The sequence below is a fragment of the Bactrocera oleae genome, chromosome 3 (assembly GCF_042242935.1).
Source record: "Bactrocera oleae isolate idBacOlea1 chromosome 3, idBacOlea1, whole genome shotgun sequence".
Lineage (NCBI taxonomy): Eukaryota > Metazoa > Arthropoda > Insecta > Diptera > Tephritidae > Bactrocera > Bactrocera oleae.
In genome coordinates, this window is record NC_091537.1 from 88,770,573 (window position 1) to 88,795,619 (window position 25,047).

The 25,047-nt window shown below is 33.5% G+C and overlaps 1 protein-coding gene across 2 annotated transcripts in view; it reads left to right on the plus strand.

Moving 5' to 3' along the window:
- Positions 1–10,388: 10,388 nt before the first annotated feature.
- obst-B (obstructor-B) overlaps positions 10,389–25,047 on the plus strand; it is a 40,050-nt gene continuing 25,391 nt past the window's right edge. The window contains exons 1-2 of one of the 2 annotated variants that reach the window (XM_014230918.3): positions 10,389–10,510; positions 12,358–12,416. In XM_014230918.3, the coding sequence (XP_014086393.1) occupies positions 12,377–12,416 (40 nt within the window). In that variant the 5' untranslated portion in view covers positions 10,389–10,510; positions 12,358–12,376. Of the gene's footprint in view, positions 10,511–12,321; positions 12,417–25,047 lie in introns of both variants that reach the window. The other variant, XM_070107164.1, reaches the window with a different exon arrangement.

The following is a 25,047-nucleotide window of genomic DNA, read 5'->3' on the forward strand; positions in this document are numbered from 1 at the left end:
AAAAGCTGAGTAGACGACGTTTATTTATATAAAGCATTTAAAAGATTGTCAAACCAGTTTTGTTTCTATTCGATTAGTTTTCGTGCTTTTCTTCAAAAATTACTCTGCATAATTTTGACTGCAAAATAGAGAGTTAAACTCCAACTCATCTTCTGTAAAAAAGCACAGCTTAGTCATTGTTTTAGTTACAGTATATTAAAAACCTCTGCAATTGAAGAAACGCATATTTTTCATTGACTCTATTATTTTATTACCTTAAGGGGGTATTTAGTGTAGAATTTACAAAAAAAAAACTATTTTTTTTCATATTTTCAAAGTTTAACTATTAGGAATATGTCTACGCTAGAATTTTTGAAAATTTAAATTATTTCCGGAGATATGGACATTTTACTGACCCGGCCGCCAAACTACGTTTTTCTCAGACCGGACTTTTTCAATACGATATCCACGATTTTTCGAGTTTTACTTTACCGATTTACTTGAAATTTTCAGAGAAACTTCTTTATACACCTCTCTCGAGTACGAACTAGCCTCATCGCCAAATTTCAATTTTAACTATTTGTAAAAAATACTAGAAAATAAAAAAAATCGTTGTATTTTTTCAAACAGTCGCACTTTTGTAATTTTTTTTTTACATATCGCTAGTTCATACAATTGGGACATCTTTGCATATTGATAAGCTTTGTTTGTAATTTTAGATGACTAGGAGGGTTGAAATCACGTGCATACTCATATGCGAATTTTTTGAGATCCCCAAATTCATTAGCTGCCATTTTTTTAAAATTTTTAATTTATTTTAAATTTTTAACTTTTTTTTTTTAATTTTTTTTTGTACGCTTGTAACATTAATAAATAACTGATAAATAAATTGATACTAAAAATATTGATTACTTTTTATTACGACACTTTAAAAATTACCTAAAATTATTGTCTCTAGACTAGAATACCCCCTTAATTTTAATTTATACATCTCTGGATCCAATTTCTATGAATTTCACTTCATAATAAATCGTTTTTTTTTATTGGCTAATTCATGCTAGTTACAGTTATAGATTAGTTTCAGCAATAAAGTTGAAGTGACTCTGAGTTTTTTGCAGGGAAAGACATTAAGTTCTAATTGTTTTTGCCAAGATTATTTCTATTCTTTCATTCCCTCAATCTCTTTATAAAAAAAACTTGCCCCCTGCGCTACTTTTACCAATAATATGAACTTCTGAAACACACACATTTTTAATAATTGAAAGTTTTTTGATTTAAATGCGTAATTCCTACGCTTGTATGTATGCTGAACGACTTTAAATTTTTCATAGAACGTCACGTCACGACAATGTAGGTTTCTGTGTTAAACAAATTATCATCTCAAAATAAAAGCTAAAAGACCAAAAATAAATTATTTATAACTGCTTAACGAAACTTATATTTTTATCTGACATATGTTCGTTAGTAAGTACTAAATACATTTATTTTTCCCAGTGAGACGGTTTTTGTTAGATTTTCGCTTATAGAAAGCATCTGGAAGGTCTCTTTGAATCGTCCAACAGTAGTCTGCCATCATTGAGACACTCTATATTCCCTGGTACCTTTTTTCTATATCCTTAATATCTTGGTGAAATCGTGCATCTTACACTTCACTCACATCTTTTAAATTTTTTGGAAATTTGTGGATGTAGGAATGAAAAAAATGTACTTTCAGACTCAATAGACCAACTGAAGCTTAAAATGTTTTTAAAATTCCTTTGAGAATTTATTCGTTGTTACGGTAATTTGTTATTGCATAACAAATTCTCTGTGACCTCTTTAAAGACAATTCACTCTTCTGGTTGCGGATCTGTCATTGATCAGCCATAAGCTGTCACATATCTGGTTCAACGAAAATACCTTCCTCCGAGTGGATTGTACATATTTATACCTAACTTCAAATTAATAATAATTTTTTTTTATTAGTTTTAAATAATATTTTTCGTTTTGCAGAATACGACTACTTTTTTTTTAGTTTTCAGACACTTATATATATATAAATCAGTTAAAACATCTATACATCATTTTTGTTGCAGATCTGTGCTATCTACCTATTTGTAAGTTATTGGTTCATATCTTCTCTAAGCCAAATATCTATTTTCTATTAGTTTTTTATGATAAAACTCTTCACAGAGTTTAAAATTCTTTTTTTTCATAATTTGTTTTTGTAAGAAGTAGTCTGTAGAGAACTTTTTGAAACCTTACATACAATGTTAAATAGTGCTTTTAAGAGCTTGCAAGTCTGCACCAATAGTTTCAAGTTATATATATCAGGTAGCCTCATGGATTCTCTCAAAATGGTTTAAAACATATATAACCGCTATTGCTCTGGATCTACAAAAAATATTATTAAATTTAAACTTCTTTCCTTGTCGTGCTTACCGCATCTTAAATTTTTAATAATATATACATATTTTCTTTATATATTCTGAGTGATGTCTACGCACTGACAAATGAGGTATACTCGCATATTGGATGTATTTGTGCCCATGTAAGGTTTTTAGCGATGTTCCCAATTACCAAATTTGTGTTATACCAAATTAATCGGCTACGGAATTCGACTTCGGTCTAACTTGGTGTCTACGAAAACGAAAGGGACTTCTATTTTTATACAACCAAGGAGTTTCAATTTCTAAGCATTAATCTGACTTATCGTAGCTATTAAGGTCTTTAAAATATGTCACAGATATCGAAGTTTTGTAAGATTCACAGAGAAATGAACTTTATTTCACGACCTATCTTCAATGTACGTAATAGTTTTTAGAACTCATAAGTATTTCATCTAGTGAGTCGAGTTATAACTTTGTAACTTAAAGGTATTTATGTTGGGTTCTCAGAAACCTCTTTCCACTGTTCCTGCCACTTAATGATACTGGGCTTTTTTTGCCAGTCAGGTGTAAGCTTACATATCACATATGATTTCAAAAAGCACACAGCCTAAAAGCGTGCAATCAGAGCCACATCACTAGTTTCTAGTAACGCTTTCTCATGCTTAGAAGAAAGCGATTTCACGTACGAAATTTCTATTCAGCTGCTGTTTTAGCTCAAGCGCAACATGCCCAGTATTACTAGCAGCGCTACAGCAAGCCGAGAAGGAAAAGCAATTAAGTTTGTGCTCAAGTACAAAGTACATTCAGAATTTCGACAGGAAAAGTGCAAGTGAGCTGAGTTGAAAAAGCATTGCATATTTTCAGGCGCTGTGCATAAATGCCATACAAACTGCAGTCGTTCGAGCGTTGCAATCGTACCTTTGTTGCTGTTGCTTGCTGCGAAAGTTGCACTAGTTTTTGTTTTTGCATTTTACAACTGCCATGATGACAAATGAACCATTGGCTCGGAATTTCTTGCTGTCACAACGCTTTGCTGTCATTGTCATTGTGCTTTTTGTTGCTGCCGCCCGTATCTGTGGGCGGTGTCGTTTCTTTAAGCAACGACTCATGACCAGATTCACATCTTTGCTTTGTATTTCAATTTTTATACCCTGAACATAGTATATTAAGTCTGCGAAGAGGTTTGTAACATCTAGAAGGAAACTTCGGAAAATCTCTAAAGTGTATATATAAATGACCAGTGCGGCGTGCTGAGTCGATTTAGCCTTGTCCGTCTGTCTGTGTGTATATACGCGAACTAGTTCCAAAGTTTTTGAAATATCGATTTGCAATTTTGCAGACATTCTTTCCTTTCCAAGAAACTGATAATTTGTCAGAGGTGCCGATATAGGACCACTATAGCATATAGCTGCCATACAAAATGAGAATCAAAATTAAGCCCTTGCATGGAAAATTTTTTTATTTGACAATATTTATTCTCGAAATTTGGCATAGATTATTGTCCAGGGCAACGCTCCAAAAATATTGTTTAGATCAGACCAATATTGCTTATAGCTGCCATACAAACGGAGCGAACAAAGTCAAGTTCTTGTATAGAAACATTTTTTATTTGGCAAGATATATTCACGAAATTTGGCTTGCATTATAGTCCAAGCAACGTTGTAATATCAGAATATATCGTAAAGAACGGACAACTAAAACAAATAGGTGCCATACAAACTGACGGATTAAAATTAAAATGAAATCTCATTATATCCTTATATATCCTTTTATGCTATAAAAAATGCACCAGTAAAGGGTATTATAGTGTGCAGTCGAAGTTATCGTTTTTTCTTCGCTTTTCTCCTATTTCACTGGGTTGTTTTAGCTTTCGGTCGCCAGCCACCAACCCCTTTTTCATAATTTATTCAAAACGAATTTGTTTCACGCTCATTTTAGCGCAATCAAATGCAAATTTATGCACGTTTCCAATACTTTGGCAAACAGCGGCAGCGGGAGCAGCAACAAAATGAACACCAACCTCAGTAAAGTGGCAACAAAGCGGTGCATCAGCGCTGTGGTGAGCAGTGCTGCTCAGTTGGCCGTCAAAGTTTGCCACCTTGCACAGTCGATTGCCATTGTTCTTCTTGCAGCGTTTGGCTTTAGCTGACTCGTGTGTTTGTCGCCCTTGTGTGTTTTGGCAGGACAACCATATTCAAATTAGCTGCTTGGGGTGATTTTTGTACAAACCAAAACTCACCGAAAATATGACGCGTGAGTAGGGAAATTGCTTGTCACAATGATGATACATTCATGTCCCCCACTACTTCTCATAAACACCCTTCCTCGCTCTCTGCGACCACTAAGCAGCAGTGTCAGTGTAGCTCGTTTGCCGGGGCGTATGCGTGACATTTGTATTGTAGTGACACGGTCATAAAACATTGTACGCCACCGGCAAGTTCTTGTTTACCATTTGTCATGCTCAGAGCGCAGCGGATACCCTGTCCATCGTACATAAGTTAATAATTGCTAAGGTGAATATGGCTGGCAATTATAAGCACACAAATGAGGGCGGCCGCAAGGCTAATACGGGTGCAGAGTTGTTGGCTTTTTGTGGAAGGGTTGTGGACGGGAAGGGTGTAAATTATGTTGTTTTATGAATGCGCAGACCTTGATGTTCAGTAGGCAGCGGGAGAGAGGAAGTAGAAGAGTGAAATGAGAATATTTTCAAGTGACAAATGTTTGCTAATAAAGGGACAATCTGTTTGGCTTCCGTTGGTTGCTGAGTTTTAGGGCGCTTGCTATCTGGCCATCTTTAATTTGGTTACATTATTTCACTTATCTAGATATCTATTATTAAACGAAGTATATTGTGTGTTTTTTTCACACGAGTAACATATTTATTACTTAGCGTGCACTTTTAGAATTATTTGCATATTTATAACATAAAAGTGTTAGTGTTGACGGTGGGGTTTGACCCAGCAGCAAAATATACCATATGTATATATATATACCATATGCTCGTATATCACATATATAATATAAAACAAAAATAAAAGCGATGCAGCCGAATAATACCCTTCACAGGTGCATTCCTTATATCATAGAAGGGTATAAACATATCTTTATCTTAGTTTTGATTGTTCTGTTTGTATAAAAATATTCGGGAGAAAATAATGTGTGCAAAACTTTAGATAGGTATGTCCAAAATTGAGGGACTACTTCGTGTATTTACAGACAGATAGACGGACATGGCTAAATCGACTCAATTCGTCAAGCTGCTCATTTATATATTATATATATATAATATTATATATATACCTTATGGGGTCTTCAACATTTTCTTGATTATGTTACAAACTTCGTCGCAAACTTAATTTATTCAAGAAGTTCTGAGGAAACAGCTGTAGATTCCTTGCTATTATGGTACTACTATAGTGCTATGCCTCTAACGTAGTGAGAACTTTATCCAGTTTGGAAACTTTACTGCTATTAATGGTACTTTTTGTATTTCGGTCTAATTGCTAAGGGATGATCAGATTTCAGCGAATTAGTTCGCTAAGAGAATTATGAAGGGGGAGAATATTCCAATACTTGGTAGATCAAATATTATATACAATATATGAAATTTACAGTTTATAAAATTCGCTACGTACAAATTCTCCAGTTGGTTAGTGATGTTTGTTGATGACTGAGGACAAATATAGCTATTTAGTTGATTGCATTGGGATAGGTAAAGAACAGTTAAAAAAAATGTCGAAAAACATTTTAACCTGTTTCGTCTGAACACATATTGGTTGAAGTTAAGGATAAAGAATTTATCAACTCCAGATTCCTTTTTAAATATGAGAACTTTTTATAAGAAGTATCTCTGGCAAAGGTCCCAGAGATTATTGACCAGATTAGACTCCTTTTAAATTTTCTCGATTAGCGAAGCTGAAAATAAGAGAACAAAGAGATAAAAAAAAAATTATAAATAGCTTGGCCCATGTTGTTGGTTAAAGAAACCCTAATTTTTTAATGGAATGTTTAAATGAACTCAAAGGGAACATATTTTCAAGGCAATAAATGAAAATCTTCTATTGAAAAACGTAAATGAATTTCTGTATGGTTGGAATACATGGTTGTTATAAGTCTGACTGTAAGTCAGTAGTTGTACTAGACAGTTCACATCCACTACTAAAGAAGAAAGTAGTAACTTGATTTGTTTCAGAATTTATTTCCACTTCTAAATTTTAGTTTTTTTTATATTATATTTCGAATGTGCATATATTTTTTTAATTTCGCCAAAAAGTCGAAGTGGATCTGGCAAATAGTTTCGGAGAAACCGGCTCTCGAAACTTTAAAGCGGACGCTGTTTTTAGAGTCGATGAGGAAAATTCTATCGAAACGACTTGAAATTATAACACGATTTTCTTAGATATACCTATTTGTCTGGTAATGATCGAAGGAGGAATAGCGCTGTTCTATGGGAGGCCGTCATTTTGCTAAAAATCTAAATATTGACTAGTTCACCTATAATTATAAAATTGTTTAGTGATTGTTGGATTTCAAATAATTTTAAGCAGAAAAATCCTTCTCACCTCTAGACATCTTTTTCGATGGTCCTCCAGGAGATTGGCTACGGGAATAAAGAAAACTTAAATTTTTCACATAAAATCGCCAATTATTAAAGTTTCTCAAATTCTGTAAATGTACAAATGTAAATAAAAACCAAAAACCTTGCAAGTGGATATAACCACTTCGACAGTTCTCAACTTCGAGAAGAAAAGCTGTATCAGCAATAATGACACTGAAAGTCTACTAGTAATATTCGCAACGACAATAAATATTTATCTTTCGCTAAGTTGTAACTGTGGGTGTGTTTAAACTAAGGTCAATAGGAGATTTAAGCTTAAGAGTCCATCGAAAAACTCTCTTATTGCTTCTGCAATATCTTCAATCGAGTAGATCCTCCTTCTAAAATGTCAAAATTAAGTACGTAATCGGATTATCGCTGAGCTGCAACAAATAATCGTCAACCCAAAGTCCATCCTACAGTATTGAGTATTCTCAATTCAACACTAAAACCTCAAATAAATTCTTAAAAAAAAAAATTCCAGTAAATTGAAAAGTTTTCTTTAAACATGTCGCTAAAAATACACCACTAATACTCCCAATTACGTTCATTACATATACGCTTCAACAACTCAATTAATAACGACCAGTGGCATATCAGTAGTTGGTCATTTCCGTTTTGTCCATATTTTCGCTTGTTGCATTATACATGTTTTGTCTTGCATATGTATGGATTTCCAATTTTCTCGCTTTATTGCAGCTATTCGCTAATGATAGCCAACTAACCAGCTGTTTAACAGTTCTTCGTTGTTGTTTACTCAATTTTATTGTGTTATTGTTTTTTGCGTTTTTGTTATTGCTTTTTGGCTTCAACTGAAAATCAGGTTTCTTGGTTTATTTTTAAACATGTACTTAGAGCCGGTTTAGCTGCGCACAAGTAACAGTCTTAAACGCAAGCCACAGTGGCAAAGTAAAGAAGAAGAAGTGGTAGAAGCAGAGGTAGGTGACAAATGGTAAAAAAATAACAATATTGACAGCAATGAGAAGACAACTTGCACAGACAAGTTGTTGACTGTCGTTGAAGGCGAAGCAGTTCAAATGTTTTTATATTTTTTGTGTGTATATTTATATAGGTATATATATGAATATATGTATGTGTGTGTAATTGTTCGCACTTACATGGAGCTAGCTTGTTTTGATAGCGGTAATTGCAAGTTGTGGGTGCTACTTGTTCAGCGACTGTTTGGTGGCCGCGCTTATAAGCGGCTTAAAAGAGTATGACCCAAAGAGGCTTTACAACAACTTATTTTGGTCAGTGCGTATGTGTGTGCATTAGGCGTTTATAAAAGAGTTAATATTTAAAGCTGTGTGTGATTATTTGTTTGCATTGTACTTAAAGTTGCGCTGAAGAGTGAGTGAGCTTAAGAGAGAGAGAGCTTAAAAATGCTATGTTGCTTGATTTTGTTAAAGGACGCTACCGCGCTGGATTTGGATCACCAAAGTCCATAGAACACTGTAAACAAATATAAAATTAAGGCTTTAAGTGTTCTAATAAGCAAATATAAAGATCACAACATTCTTTGGACTTTAGTAGGGAGCAAGTTGGCCTTTAGACCCCTTTAGCTTTGAAATTGCGAGAGAGTCAGGTGAATCGGCCGTTCTTAAAAGTAATGTAAGCATAAAAATGTTCATGAACATATTTGCTAATATGAGCGCTTCTTGTTTATGTGAGACCATAGCTTAAACACTTGGGAACACACATTTTCAGATATCCCACTGGGCTGGTGAGAATTGAAACTAAACGCCTAAGCATATTTGTATTGGCCTCAAGGCGCTTATGATATCGGATACAGGAGTTCTATTTCATGGCTTCACAAAGGCCACTTGACAGTTTAAATTCTAGTTTCGGAAAACTATTTGTCCTTATATGATCTTTAGAGGTACCAAGAACTGCTTCTGGCTCTTTGCTGCATTCCCCGGTTCATAAATTGCTCATAAATCCCGACTAAAGCTTTGCCAATACGATTGTTTTATAAATGTCTTGATACGGCGCCACCTATCGTAAAACGATTTTTACTCAGTTAAGCACAAGTGGCCGGTTTGTGTGAGGATTTGAAATCTCTCTATAAAAACAGCTAATCTTGTATTTCAACAGCATAAATATTCTCTTAACTCGCTCTTCATATTTCGTGTTCCCTTTTTTTCTTCAATTTCAATTTACTCATTTAAATTCATTGTTCGTTTTCATTTCAGGTTTGACAACTCAATTGCGCAGCTAAATTGAACCACCTTTGCGCATGCGCAGTGCGGCTATTATTGCACTTCTCCAACTATTGTTTTGTACAATACAAGTAAAAAAAGTAACAACGGCAAAAAATTGACGTAAGTTACAAATACGCTACTGCTGTGGAAATGGCTATGTTAAATTTTTAAATTATTCAAAAGTGTATATTTGTATTACTAGGGTGGGTCTACTGGACAAAGCAAACATTCTAAATATTCGAGATCTAGGTGATCGAGGAGAGCTTAGACTGGCATTTTTTTTTAAAGCTAGTTGGTAGTATAGCAAAAATTTAATTGCTGAAAATTTCTTATGGCTTGAGTAAGTCTCATCTAACCTGTATGATACATGCTTCCTAACTGTACCCTAGATTTGTTATATTATCCGATTTAACTAGTCTTAAGTTATTTATTCTTAAGTTGTTTTAGACGAAAAAGGTTTATTTTATCCATAACAGGTATTATCTTCGATAACACGCATTTTCGATTCGTCACTTTGCTGCTCGCTACTTTTGTACTCTGTTTTATAGTCAAAGCTTTATCTGCATTTGAAAATACCAATTTATTATTTTTATACCATTTTATATCAGCTCAAGTTTTTTCTGTGTTTGTTAGTACCAGTTTATACTTTTTATACCAGCTATTTTTCGATTCTCTATTCTTATTCAAATTTTAGTATAAAAACTGGTCTAAAAATAAACACTTGAAAAAGTAAATCGAACAAGCAACTGGTAACACGGTATAATTCTACGAAAATGAATGAATATAGGTAGTGTAGAGAACCACTTATAGTAGTTTATTCGTTAATACCAGTTAAGTAACTGATTTAACTAGTTATATAATAAAGGGATCTGAAAATAAACACTGAAAAAAGTAAATCGAACAAGCAATTGGTATACAAAGGAAAATCTTATAAAAGTGGCGATTGGAAGGCAACTAGTGTAGGGTATCACTTAATTTTTATGACGTTATGCGTCAAATAAATTAGCAAATAAACCGCTTGTATTTATTAACTACAGAAAACTTGGATTTCTTGAAATTTTAGTTGTACCGTTCATCTGCTTAAATTCTTTTTATTTACTCGTATATGTATTTATGCACGTATATACTTAATTTTTAAACATAAAAATATTTTGTGAGTATATGTGTGTGTGTATGCATGCCTATACACATACGTCAAAGCGCTGCCAAACAACTGAGGTGACCGCTGAAAACATGTATTTAATGTGGTGAGAAGTTGGTGGCGGCTCCTAGTCGTGGCTGGTCTGCGAACGTTGAGTGTGGGTTAGGGTTTAAAAGAAGTGTACATACAAGTCAAGAAAGAAATAAACAGAAACGTATAACAGGTATGGCAAAAAAGCCACGTCGAAGAATGTAAAAAATGTCTATAAATCGAAATTAGTTCGAAAATAAATAAATGCAGTTAAAATAATATTAATGAAATCGCAATAATAAACATTTGACGCATGCGAATGTAGTGTTGAAAATAAGTTATACCTAAAGAATTCTTCAACAAACTGTGCTGTGCTAAATGAAATGTGCAAAAAGTTTTGCCACGAATGCAAAAATTAATAATTTCTGTGAACTTTTTTTTAATGCAAAACAATGTTTATTTAAACGTGCGGCAGTGCTATGCTATTTAATAAAAAGCGGAGTGTTAATTAAGACTAATTTGTGTTGCAATCAAAATGTTGTGCATGAAAATATTTTTATTTTTAAGTTTAATGGAAATAAAATATATTATTTTTTTTGTTAAAATATATGCTATTTTGTTATAAAATAATTTTTCTTATTAGTAATTGAATTACTTTCATATAAATAAAAACATTTTATATTTGAGAAATATTTTAAATATTAAAGCGAGAAAAAAAGTTAATATGTTTAAAAAAAAATCAATTGGAACAATCAATTTTTTTAAATAGAAACTTTTTATATTGAAGAATATTTAGTTTTTTTTAAAATAATTTCACATACTTAAGAATAACAACTATACATTCGTTTTATAAATATTCATTTGTTTTTCTTCGGCTAAAATTTACTTTTCAATAAAACTTTTTTAACAAATTTTATTTAAAATAAATTTTTTTTTAATATTAAAAACTGGCAGCTGATGAAATAGGAGGTCTCAAAGAATTGGCACATGAGCTAAGTATTTAAACCCTGCTAGTCATCTGAAATGAAAAATAATAAAGATTATCAATCTGCAATGATGTCGCAATTGTATGAACAAGCGATAAGTAAAAATTTTTGTTTGACAAAATGGCGACCGTTTGAAAAAAAAACAACGAGCTTTTACCATTTTTTTTATTTTTTCGTATTTTTTAAAAATGATAATAATTAAAATTTGGCTAGTTCATACTCGAGGTCTATAAAGAAGATTATCTGAATATTTCAAGTAAATCGGTCCAGTAGAATTCGAGAATCGTGGGTATCGTATTGACAAAGTATGGTTTGAGAAAAACGCTTTTAAAGTTTCGCGTAAAGTCTTTTGTTTAATTAGACCCAGCCGAACCAGTTTGGCGGCCGGGTCAGTGAAATGTCTATATCTCCGAAAATAATTTAAATTTTCAAAAATTCTATCGTAGACATATTCTTAAATAGTTAAACTTTGAAAATATGAAAAAAAACCATTTTTTAGAAATTCTACACCAGAAAATACTTATTAGTGCCAAAAAAAAACGAATTAATATGTTTAAAAAAATTATAATAGTTCCAGTTGTATTTTTTTGTTGTGAATTTTAGAGAATTATTTTTAATTAAATAAAAATTTTTATATTGAAATATCCTTTATTTTTTTTGGAATTACTAATTTTACAGACTTAGCAGCATATATAAGTTTTGTTTTATGCATACACATCTTTGTTGCTTTCGTTAAATTATGCTATTTTCAGTAAAATTTGGCAAAAAAAAAATATTTGTTGTAACATACTTGTTGTAACATTTTTTTTTTGCTTGTTTATTTAAAAAAAAATTTAACTTGGCTAATTAATTAGAAAATGTTTAGAAAAAGCATATAAACATTTTACGAAAAAAAAATAATAAATAAAAATATCTGTGCATTTCACAGTAAATACCGCGGATTATTTAACTTTTTAATCATTTTATTTATTTGATTGTGCCACTCATTTTGATATCATTTTACCAACCCCTCGCTCAGCTCAATAAAAATACACATACATATAAATCGTTACAGTGTTGCTGCATAAAATAAAATGGCATTTTTGAAAATTTGCATATTCGCCATTGTTGTTGGTAAGTACATGCACATCTGCAGATGCAATTTTCAGTGAATTTATACACACATTTCGCTAAAACACATACAAATCAGCGGCTTTAATTTGCAATTTGAATAATTTAACATTGACAATTAACTAAATATCTGTATACATACATATACATATCTAGTAAATGCATATAGTATATATATATATATATATTATATATAAATATGTATATAAAAAGTCATGCATCTGCATGTAATTGCATAAATAATTGGAGTTAATGAGTGAGTGATTGTTTAAATGTGTAGTGAGTAGTTTTAATTTAATGAGTGTGAAAATGTGACAGCTCAAATGACTCTGCAATAGCTATATGTGAGTGTGTGAACGACAGCATGGCCGAAGAGTTTGTGAATGATAAAGGATGAAGTAGAACCTTTACTCACAACAAATTACAACTGATAGGAAGAATGCGTGATAGCAACTCGTGTATTGACAGTGTATCGTGTTGTAGGTAGTCATAAATGTCAAGTAGAATTCTTCAAGTGCTTTTCGAAACTTTTCGATTATTCAATTCTGACTTCCTTAAGAAAGTAATAAGTAAAGTTTTATGTTCCAAACAACATATAAATCGGTATTATATTAGGTAAAGTTCGTTCGTTTTTTTATTAATTTTTCAAAAGATGATAACTTTGTGTACATTTGTCCGATTTAAGTCAAATATGCGCCGTTTTGTTCGTAAACTTGTTGCCAACGAGATGCCAACTTTATTATACCCCTCTCGTAGAAGACTGCATCCCTATTGCCAAAAAACTCGGAGAGCCAATTTTCACAGGCCCCTCTTGAGGCCAACTTCTCACCATTAAGTGCGTTCGCCCTGGACAGGAAAAGATGGTAATCACTTGGTGCCAGGTCCGGACTATAAGGTGGGTGCATTAGAACCTCCCATCCGAGCTCCAGGAGCTTCTGGCGAGTCACCAAATACGTGTGTGGCCGGGCGTTGCCCTGATGGAACACAATTCGGCCTCTGTTGATCAAAGATGGCCTCTTCTGGATGAGTGCTGCCTTCAAGCGGTCCAGTTGTTGGCAGTAGAGAGCCGAATTGAGCGTTTGGCCATAGGGGAGCAGCTCGCAGTAGATGATTCCTTGCCCATCCCACCAAACACACAGCAAAACCTTCCTGGCCGTCAATCAGGTCTTGGCCACCATTTGGGCCGCTTTCCCGAGCTTTGATCACGACCGTTTGCGCTCGATGTTGTCATAAGTGACCCATTTTTCATCGCCAGTCACAATCCGCTTCAGAAACGGGTCGATTTTGTTGCGATTCTGCAGCGATTTGCAGATGGAAATTCGGTCCATCATGTTTTTTGCGTTAGTTTGTGTGACACCCAAACATCGAGCCTCTTTTTTAATCCAAGGCTATGTAAATGGTTCCAAACGGTTTTCTGGCTTATCTTTAGTTCCTCATTGTAAAATATAGCGAATTTTCTCTTTGTGTGTGTCCATCTTTGACGAGCGCTCACAACGAACTGAGTAAATCAATCGAAAAACTGTCAAAGACAAACTTTTTCAGCGCCGTATAGTATGACATGATGCGACACGTAACACTTGTACTATGGACAATAACGCCATCTATTAGATAAAAACCGAACGAACTTTTTACTTCACCTAATATTTTAGAAAACTCTGACAATAAAAGTGATATTAAAGTAGTGAGGGCCATATCAGACCACTAAATTATAATATATATATAATACATGGGTACACAAATTAGGAAAATTACCTTATTTTGAATATTTGAAAATTAACAAAATGGCACCGCTTAAAAAATGCATTTTTAAGCGTGTTTTTTAAGCTAAAACTGTTAAAATTGTAAATATTTCGTAAATCAGTAACTATTTACATATTTTGAACATCTTTTATAGTTTTTGCAAAATCGTGCTCGGGTTTGGGCTCGATATCTCGTAAACCAACATGCTATCAACTATATAGTATATGGCTTGAAACTAGTTATGCTTACATTCGAAATTTGCAAAAAAAAATCGATTTATTCAAACCGCAAAGGTAGACAATTCCCTTAAGTTCTCTTTCATTTCGTCTTGCTTATCGATTTTTATTGTTGAAGCGATTCATAAGAGAAGTTTAGAGCCTCTGTTTTCTTTCCATCTATGTCTGACGATTGCAAAGAACATATTCGCGTCGTTATTGTTCTCATTATTATCAAAGGTATTTGTATAACCAACATTAGGTAAGCTTTCTACTATATCTCGACCATCAGTCAATACTATATGCTACTAAAATATTATGTATGGTTTTTCTATAAATTATACTGTATACAAGGCGTTCATATCATTTTCACCGATATACTTGCAAATCAGAAAAAACAAGAAGTTTTTGTGTATTTTTTTTTTGAAGAAGCGTTTTATTTAATATACATATACCTATGCCAATGAAAAATATGCATTTCAGTATTCCATGTACTTTAATAATCGGCCATTAATTTTTAAAAATTGTGGATTCCCTTGTTCCTGAGGTCCGTCTGCAGGTGTACTTCCTAAAAATTAGGTCTGACTATTAGCAAGCTTTTTCTGCTTAAAATAATCAGAAATCTAAAAACTAGACAATTGTGGTATTATAACAGTTTTAAAGTTTTGACAAATGGTGACATCCCAAAAAAAAGGTATTTTTTTTTGCGAAAGAAATCCTATTTCTTCAATCATTACCTGGAAAGTATATCTAATAAGGTCGTGTGAAAAATCAAGTCGATCGGCCCAACTTCAAATTTTCTCAGAATTTTCTCAAATATATTCATATTTGATATATGTGCAAAAGATTTTTTTTTAAGTCAGAAGCGGATATAACCCCTTAATGTAAATGCCTAGACCATCTCTCTCCACCTTATTTTCATTTATGCTCTCAATTGGAGCAAATATTTGAAGTGTTAAGTACCCAAATGTGGTGATTTAGTTAACTTAGCCATTACTTACTTGTATATTTAGTTTTCATTTTTATGATTTTCACTCAACTAACTTTTTGCAAATATATAGTAGTCTTTTGAAATAAATATGGTGACGTTAAAGCGTGCCCAAAACATTAACTGACAATAGAAAGTAGTCGATATTTTTGATATTTTAAGAAATTTTGATTAAAAAGTCGAATTTTGGGTGAATATTCTCTTAGTTATTAAGTTAACGTTGTCTTCGGTGGATGACCGACTCACACCATAGCCAGTTACTATGACCTTCACTGAGTGCTGTATACCATTAAGTTATTAGACTATCGATAAGTATACTCGCTAAACCAGTTTTCTAACATTGTCATTTCTGTAGCCTTGAAAACACAAAATTGAAAATAATTTTATTTTTATTCCTAGTAAAAATCATTAGCGTTATAAATAAAATATAGAAATATAGAGTAATTATTATAGTTCTAACTAACCTATTCTAACCTACAAACATTTTTTTAATGCGTTCAGATTTAGAATTTAGTTTAGAAATGAGATATATTGTATTAGTTAGTTAGTAGTTTTGAAGATCGTCTTGTCTGTGTTATATTACAAAACCACGTGGTCACATGGTAAAATATGGTCGCTGTAATTTCGGCTAATATTAGAGGAAATAAGATGATAAAGAAAGAGTACAAGTCAATATTGTTTAAATTTATTTTTGGCTGCAGTTTTTTTCACTACCATAATTTCTAGACTGTTAATCAATGGCTTTTTTAAGTCACTAACTGTCATTTCACAACATATGGTACACCCAATATATAGTCGTCACTCAGACGATCAGACGATATGTGCATAAATCTTCATACATTAAGCATTTACGACTTAAGCAATCATTAATTTACTGCCAAAGCAGGTAAAAGACACATAAAATATAAAAGCAAAAAACCAATATTAAATTATGGCAATATCTAGAATAAATAAAAACAGGTATTTAAGTAGTGGCAGGTTGCCGATATATGAGCCAATAGTTATGACACTTAGTTATCGCCACAAAATGAACGCTATGCTAAACCAAAAACAATAGCAAGTTGTAAAGATTTACATCTATCACGATATCGACTAACAACCGTTAGGTGAACGGAACTTCCATATGAAGTTACCGCCACAATTTGCGGTTGTCAGCCACTAACGCCTCTGAAGGATTTCAAATGTCTTGATGTCAATTTGTATTAATTTCATATAATAACTGTTAACGACACTCAATAACCGTTATTATGCTGCTGTCATGGTCGCCTGCGCCTCATACAACACGCATCATATCTACATGCCATATATTTGTCAAGCGAAGTTATATGAAGAGTCATTCAAGCATATTGCCAACGGCAGAGGTATCACTAAGTCATCAACAGTTGTCGAATTGCAGCTATTAGCTACCAAGACTTACCACTTTTACGTTACGCTTTACGTCGTTTGCCCACTTATGTCTTTCTTTAACGGGGGCTAAGCAACTGGCTGGCAGGCTGTGGGTTTTTCGCCCGCATCTACGCACTTTTCGCGTTCGCTTCAGCGTGCGTGTGCCTCAAAGCTGTATTTGCGGCTTCGTTTGCTTTGATTTGTTATGAAACTTGATGCTGCTGGACGACTAAAACAACAACAGTTAATCTTGTTTGCATGACCTTAAAAGTGAAAGTGATTTTTGTTTGCAGCTGGCTGTGTCTTTGCAGCTGTTGTGGTTACTGCTGTTGCTGTTGGCTATTTGTTTCTGTTACTAGCGGCTTGATGTTACTTATGGGCTTTTGGTCTTTAGGCTTTAATGTTGCCTCATACAAACCAGTTTGGCATCAATATTGTTTTATATGCTTTATTCGTTGACAACATGTAAATATTGATACAATCGTTGATATTTATTTAATATCTTGAAGCTTTGAGCTTGTTTGCTAAGTTACGTAAGTCGCTGTAAGGCTATTTTGGCAAAGGTACTTGAAGGTCTGTAATATATGTATATAAATTATAAGAATTGGGTATTTTTGACCCTCATTCAGCAGCATATTCGCACAAATATAAACTCTTGTTTAAGCATAATTCAGCGGTTTTTTGTGATAATACAATATCTTTGGTAAATACGATAATCGCAAGCATTTTATATTGCTGAATGAGTTTATGATTATTGCTCAAGTCCTCAACCAAACCAACTTCTCTCGTTGTTAATCAGCTTATAAGATTACTTAATAGAATTTATGCTTCAGATACTTAAAGTAAAATCCAATTAAAATTTACTTTTGGAGCAACATTTTTCACAATCATTGCAATAGGTCTCATAGACGCTTTAGAGAGTTAAATTGTGTCAGAACTAAACCCATTAACTTCAGTTGGACCCTTAATAGGTGTATGTCCTATAGCAAAAAAGGGTATAACAAATATGTATCTTGATTTTGAGCGGTCAGTTTGAATGGCAGCTATATTCGGAGTTTGTAGCGTTGTTTTCGACAATAATCTGTACCCAATTTTCAAGTAATTCAAGGCGAAAACGGATCAACGGATGAAAGATTGGTAGGAGCTGTAACTACCTTGGCTTTTTTTGATGCTAATAGCCTCTGTCACTTAAGCGTTTATTTTAAGAGTTGTCAGGTCTGAATTCGGAAAAATTTTTAAGCTGACTGTTAGAGACCGACTTCGTAGATACAATATATACTTTACTTAAAAATTAGATCAGAAGGAAAAGAAGCTAACTAACCTTTAATGAAAATCTGATTGAAGAACTTGTCAAAAGGTAAATTTTTTAATCATAAAGTCTAAAAGCTCATAGAAATTTACCCTAATTGTTTTTATAAGTGTTCTTCTCAATTAAGCAAACACGTTCGGGGTCTAGCAAGCAAACGATTTCTTCATTTCACATAAAAGCTTTAGCAAGACTATAAGAGCTTTCATTAAAAATGTCTACTGGCTTGCCTTTATTGATAATCGGGGAACTAATGCGATCTTTTACATTTGCGCATAAATACATACTTCTTCTTCATTTACATCTCTCTCTCTTATCGCTCAGAGAAATAGTTGCGCAATTGTTGATTTTTATATTAGATGGATGACAGAGAAGGAAAACAATAGTTAGCTTTGCGGTAATACTGCTAGACATATTTTCATTTGACCTAGTACTCGGAGTAATTTTGATTCTTCTGTAAACTTCAAAAACTTTGTTCATTGTCTTGAGAATATAAAGGTCTCGATTTGAGTCATCGAAACATGGGCCAAATGAAGCTTACACTTTATACCGATCTCAACCTTTTCTCTCAAAAAATCGAAAAAGTTACCACTGAATCACACCAAAAATTTTTGTGTGTCTAAGAAAATCAGAAGCTCAAAAAACATAGCGCAGCAATCAACTCAACACTCCACACATGGTGGCAACACTTATTGGTCAAAAGAACAAGACCGGCGGTCCGGTAAGACGAAGACGAGCAGCCACTATGCATTCATCGGAGCATGCAAAATGGAAACTTTTTGACTGAACGCAAATGTCTGCGCCGCTTTCGCACTTAAAATTCCACACACGCCCCGACACGTAGTGGTCAACACGCCAGTTCATATATTTCAACTAGCATATACAAGTATATATATATACATACTTACATACAGACACGAATCTGGGTTTATGAATGTAGCGGTTTACACGTATTTCGGGTTCGTTGCACAGCTATTTACCGGAGTTATTGATGCATTCAAATTATATTTCTTTACACACATACACATCTACTGTTGTATGCAAATGTATGTATGCATACTTTGCGGCAGTATGTCGGCTGCCGAAAAAGTTGTAAAGTTTGGTTCAACTTGAATTGGCAATCGAGGTCGTTTGCTTTGATTTTATGAGCTGAGCAATTTGCAAAATGGGTCAACGGAAAATATTGATTGGGAACGATAAGCATTGCACATAAGTTTATGTAAATGCAGATATATTGTACATATGTATGTATTATGACACTATTTTTCTCTTAATAAACTTTTATGAACATAAAAAAACGGAGAACAGATGTAAAAGATTTACGAGGTGTAAATATTTATTATCAAACCTGGTACCTTAAACATTTATTTAGTTTTCGCACATATTTCGCGATATATATATTTATGCAATTTACATATCTTCTATTCATAACCGTTCATATATTTTACTTAATTTTTCTTACTCTCGACCGATACGAATCAGTATAGCGTTAGTGTGATTAAGTTATCTTAAATACCCAAAACCCCTTTTAATAGTTTTATTGTTAATATAGCTTTTGTCTGAAATTTAATCTTGCTTACAAATAAGTTGATAACTTAATCAATGGAATCAAGTTTACGAGAATATTGAATTGAATAAATGTTGCCGAAGTGTTTTGGAGAGTCTACTTTATCACGAACACAAGTATTGTATTCGAGGGGCACAAAGCATACAGTGATGCTCGTGCAGTCATCGAAAACTTGCCTCAAGCAATATCGAAAAAGTCAAAGAAACATTGGCTGAAAATCAACGTGTTGGCATCACAGAAATACCAGAGAATCTTAACATTTCATTTGGATCAACCCAACACATTTTGTTTAATGCTTTGGGTATGAAACGTGTTAATGTTAAACTAGTACCAAAAGACCGGAATCTTATAGTTTTTTTTTATGTCAGACCGCGTTAAATTTGATCATATAGTATATGCCTCCATATGCGATTTTTTCTCTAAATAAACCAAAATTTTCTTTCTCAAATCTATCAAATTCTTGCTTGCACAACAGCAAAGGTCGAAATACCTAGTTGTTGAACATTTTTTTATAGGATGGTATTTTTTTAAAGTAGTTTTTTAAGTAATTTCGCTTTGAAAGTTAGACCGCTTTATTATATATGTTTTTCCTGCTTCGGACTTATTTTCTGCGAAGTTTTAAATAAGTAACGGGAAGAACTTTATCTAGCCAGACAACTAGGATTGATTACTTATACTCAGCCGGTCGTTATTTTGAATCTGTGGCTTTGGTAACTTATAAGACTTGTCTGTAAAACTCACCTCTCGTAAAATAATGCAGAGCCCTCGCAGTAAATTTTCAATACAAAAAAAAAACTCATAAAAACCTATAACCCCTCGGAGGCAATCCGGGCTGTTGTCTCTCTTGTGCTACTACCACTAATAATTAACAACTTTTCCGACAAGTATCAAATTCAATTCTCTGAACTCTCTTGCGAAGAGGCGAAACTTCGATTATATCAATATTTGACAATACTGCCAAGTCTATTGGACATAACCTCAATGTGATATTTGGTAAAATGGTGAAAGGTTGATTAATATATGATGTAGAGATTCAGAAATTTTGAAGAATATTCTAGTTTCTTTAAGTCATCTATGACTGCTGTGTGTAATCAATATGGTCGCGAAGGTTGCTATCAAACATTTCTTGGTACGTTTTCTCAAAACTTAGTGGACTAATTTTCAAAGACTTTTCGCAGCCCTGAAAGCTGTCAAAAATAGCAATATTGTCAAATTTGGATCCAATTATTTCTCTGTTATCACAAATATTACGTACTCTATATATTAAGCAGAATGCTGATATGTCTGTCTGTATATACACAAACTAGTTTCTCAATATTTGAGATATCGGTCTGATATCGCCCTTTTACTCCCAAGAAGCTGAGCATTTGTTGAAACCGCCGATATCTTACTTTATTTGAAAAGGTATCTTCACGACGATCGGCATCTAAAGTATCGCCACAATCTCCGAAGAAACTTTTCATACAAATTGATCAACTCAAGTCCTTGTATGGGGAACATTTTTATTTGACAAGATATGGTCAAGAAATTTGGAATAGATAAATATCTTATGTATCGCTACAATCTGCGAAAATATTGTTCAGATCGAACCACTCTTGCTTATAGCTGCCATACAAACTAAATGATCAAAATCAAGATAAAAATCTTTTAATACCTTTTTATGTTATAAAAGTGCACCTGTGAAGTATATTTTAGCTTCTGCATGGTCGAAGTTGACGTTTTTTCTTGTTTTAATTGTTTTTGTCAAAGATTTTGCACCAATGGCGGCTTGTCGCTCTTGTCTTTTAACTCGCCTTTCTATTAATTATTGCTAATTCTCTCGTTATTCTTATTTTCATTAATTCATATTTTTCATAATCACACTTGTTGTTGTTGTAAAATTGCAATATTGTCGGTCTTAATGCCTGTCATGCCATACTTGGCGCGCTCTGACGTGTCGGCGAAAGGCTTGGCTCGAGTTTCTTCAGCTGACTTTGTTGTTTGCAAATGCTGTTGACATTGTTCATTATTGCTATTATTTATTTACTTTTATACCAGTAGTTCGTTCATTACTGTTATTGACTTATTGCATCCGTTTATGTGCGTGCGTGTGTGTGCGCTTGAGTCATGCACTAATTATTGGCAACGCCCGGCGCGTCATTGAAGCATTTCAATGAAAATCTGAACTCTTAAATCGATAACACGCAACCAAATGCACCTGCTACAACAACAACAATGATAAAGAAATAAGAACAACAAAAGCGTACTTAAAGTCAGCTCAATTACAAGCAACCTGCTTTTGCACACGATATTGACACCAATACACATCTCCGCCATATCCACCAGATCCATATAAGTGAATACATATGCATGTGTGTGTATATAGGTATGTGCGTGTATTTACTGATTTTTCTGCGAAATAATATGCTTTTACGTGCATTTACTCGCACTATCTTGTGCGACGACATACAGCCTCCGGCTGACAACGGTTCACCTTGAGCAGACATACTTTGCACGCTCGTTTCGAATTGTCTGTCGCTTGTTTTCTGGTTCGGGGCAGGCGGTGCGGCGCCTTTAACCTTCAGTTGTATTATGTGTGTCTGTGGGCAATTTCGCGGAAGTCGCTCGTACCTTTAATGGTAATGAATGGTGTCAAAGCTTTATGCCAAGAGCAATGAGTCGAAAACAATAAGGCTTTTGTCTTTGAGCAAAGCAGATAGTTAGCTTGCGATTTACACCAGAACTTTTTTGTGCAATTTTAATTATAAGTAGAGATAATTGCTTTAAAAATATGTTGAAAGAGCTTCTGAAACTTTTTAACCATCGAATCAGGACATTACAGATTACATATCCTTTAATTATTTTGTCTATAACTTTTTGCGCGCTGCTATTTTATTTTTATAAATTTGAAGGTTTATTTAAGGGGATATGTATAATAGTACTATTCAAAGTATCATCACATCTGAATCTATAACATTTGCATATTTCTGGTCATTTGTGGATACCATGAATCAAGCCAATTCTTTATACTCCGTTCTGGTGTGAACCGTATTCCAGTGAGGGCATTCTGCATCGACCGTAACAAATGGTAGTCAGAAAAGTCAAGATTTGACCTAAAAGGCGCGTGAGACAAAAACTTCTCAACAACTGTTTTTCAAGCAGTATTTGACCGGTTTTGCAATATGAGGCCGACCGTTGTTACAATGGAAAATGATTGCTTCGTGTCTAGTCGCAAATTCCGGTCGCTTTTCGGCAATCGCTCGCTTCAATTTGATGAGTTTTTGTCGGTAGCGTTCCCCGTAAATAATTTCACCTGGTTCATAATACAGCATGCTGCCGGCGCCAAGAATATTTGACATAATTTGACTTTTAATCATTTGGAAATGGCTGCTTGAGTGCCTCCCAAATATTCTGCGAGCTCTTCTTGTCCATGGCAACAATATTTACAGACTCTCAATTAAAAATTTTCTCTCAACACAGATTTTCGGTCCTCTGATGTTTTATACGTTTGTTTAGTTTATAATCTAGACTTTGTAGCAGTTTAAGAGGTAAAGGTCTAACTCTAGGTTAAGAGCGTAGCTTCGTTAACTAGGTATCTGTATTACACAGGATAATTTTTTTGCGCGTACTGAGGGTGTATTTTTCTCGAACTCTTGAACAAAACATATGTATGGTATGGCGGACATCCCGAAAAGCACCATATGTTATGGGTCGGTGCAGTAGCCAACTCATCACGTCTTACTGGATAAAATATTTAAATCGAAATATTACTGGTTTATTAACGAACGAAAAAAATATTCATAATTTTCGCATCTTCTTAGAATTAATTCTGAAATTATAATTTATTCTGAAAACATCACGCTGAATGCTATCAAATATTATCTGAATCACATAATCCTATATATAAGCTCAGAAATTATCCTTAGGACACATATCAATTGTATATACAAATATATAAGTATAAGCCCTAGATAATCAATTTTACATATCGAAATTACTGGAGATTTTCAAGCAAGCAGTTTAGTGTTTGCGAATATTTCACTATATCGAGCGTTGAAAATGTCGAGTTTCATGAGGACGTAAAAGTTCTGATACCAAAAAGGTTCGTACTGTAAAACAAATATATGTGGTATAGCTTGTAAAAAGCGTAACCGAAAATTTGGTTAGGCATAACAAGAAAATTCTATGGAATCATATCTACTGCAGGGATATTTCAGGACTCGCTTATCAGTAAAATCCATTGGTAGGTAGTATGAGTTCTAAAACGCACCATTTGTCGCATGACATCAAACTGAATACCTAAAATCTAAGAGGAAGTTCGATGAAACCTTTTCCATACTCCATTTAATGAGCACAATTTAATTCGGTCTTCATCCACTCCCTCCCAGCTTCCAGTTGAAATTATATTTTAGCACACACTTCCCAAAAAATCTAGTTTTTTTAATCAAATCTGTCGATTATAGCTCCCAACTCGCGGCAATTACTCGCTACAATCATTGCCATGGAAATAATATTTATATAATTTCGAAATTTACCTGTCTATATTTGTATGTATTTGTAATCTAATTTCATCAATTATTGCCAATTAAGTGAACTTTGCCTAATTGCAACAATTTACATATTTGCCTCCAAACTTTAAAATTGTTGGACGTGTTAAATGTTGCGCAATTCACAAACATATCGAACGGAATCCCAGCTGAACATTCAATTAAATTAAATTACGCAACAAATGCATGCATACTTTCAATTATATAACTAAATGTTTGCTATTGTGTTTACAAATACCAAAATACCTAAATACCTTTAAACCGATAAGTGAGTGGTTTGTTGTTGGGGTCAAAATCGGGAAATGTTACCCACTGTGAAATATAATAATTATATGGATTAGACAGAAATGTTTTGTTATCAAAACTGTATTCATAGCGGTATATGTACAATACATATATCCTTGTATTAGTATTAACTAAATGGTCAATACATTCTATAAGTCTACCCAACTGGAATTATTTAGATAAAAGTGCATATATGAAATATATTTCAGCTTAGAACAATATCCTTTCAAATTATGGCCAGCCTACAGACTACAAACCGGCTATTCACTGCTTAAATGCGGATTGGCCTATTGAATATATAAATATAACATTTCACTACCTACCATCTGATCAAATTTGACACGGACTGATAGAAAAAAAGAACTGTATTTTCAAGTATTTTAATACAAATCGTTATTATTGGCTTCAAAATATGCTCTTGAGACAATTAAAGTATGCCAACAACTAATCCAATTTTTCATACATTTGTTATAAGCAACGACTGTGATGGCATGTGTCTGCATTTTGGTTTTTTTAATTTCGGCTCATTTTGGAGCATCATTCGCTGGATTATTGCATACTTTCGATGAAAGATTTAGGTCTTTTGGTACGAGTCCAGCATTGACAACTTCATACCCAAAA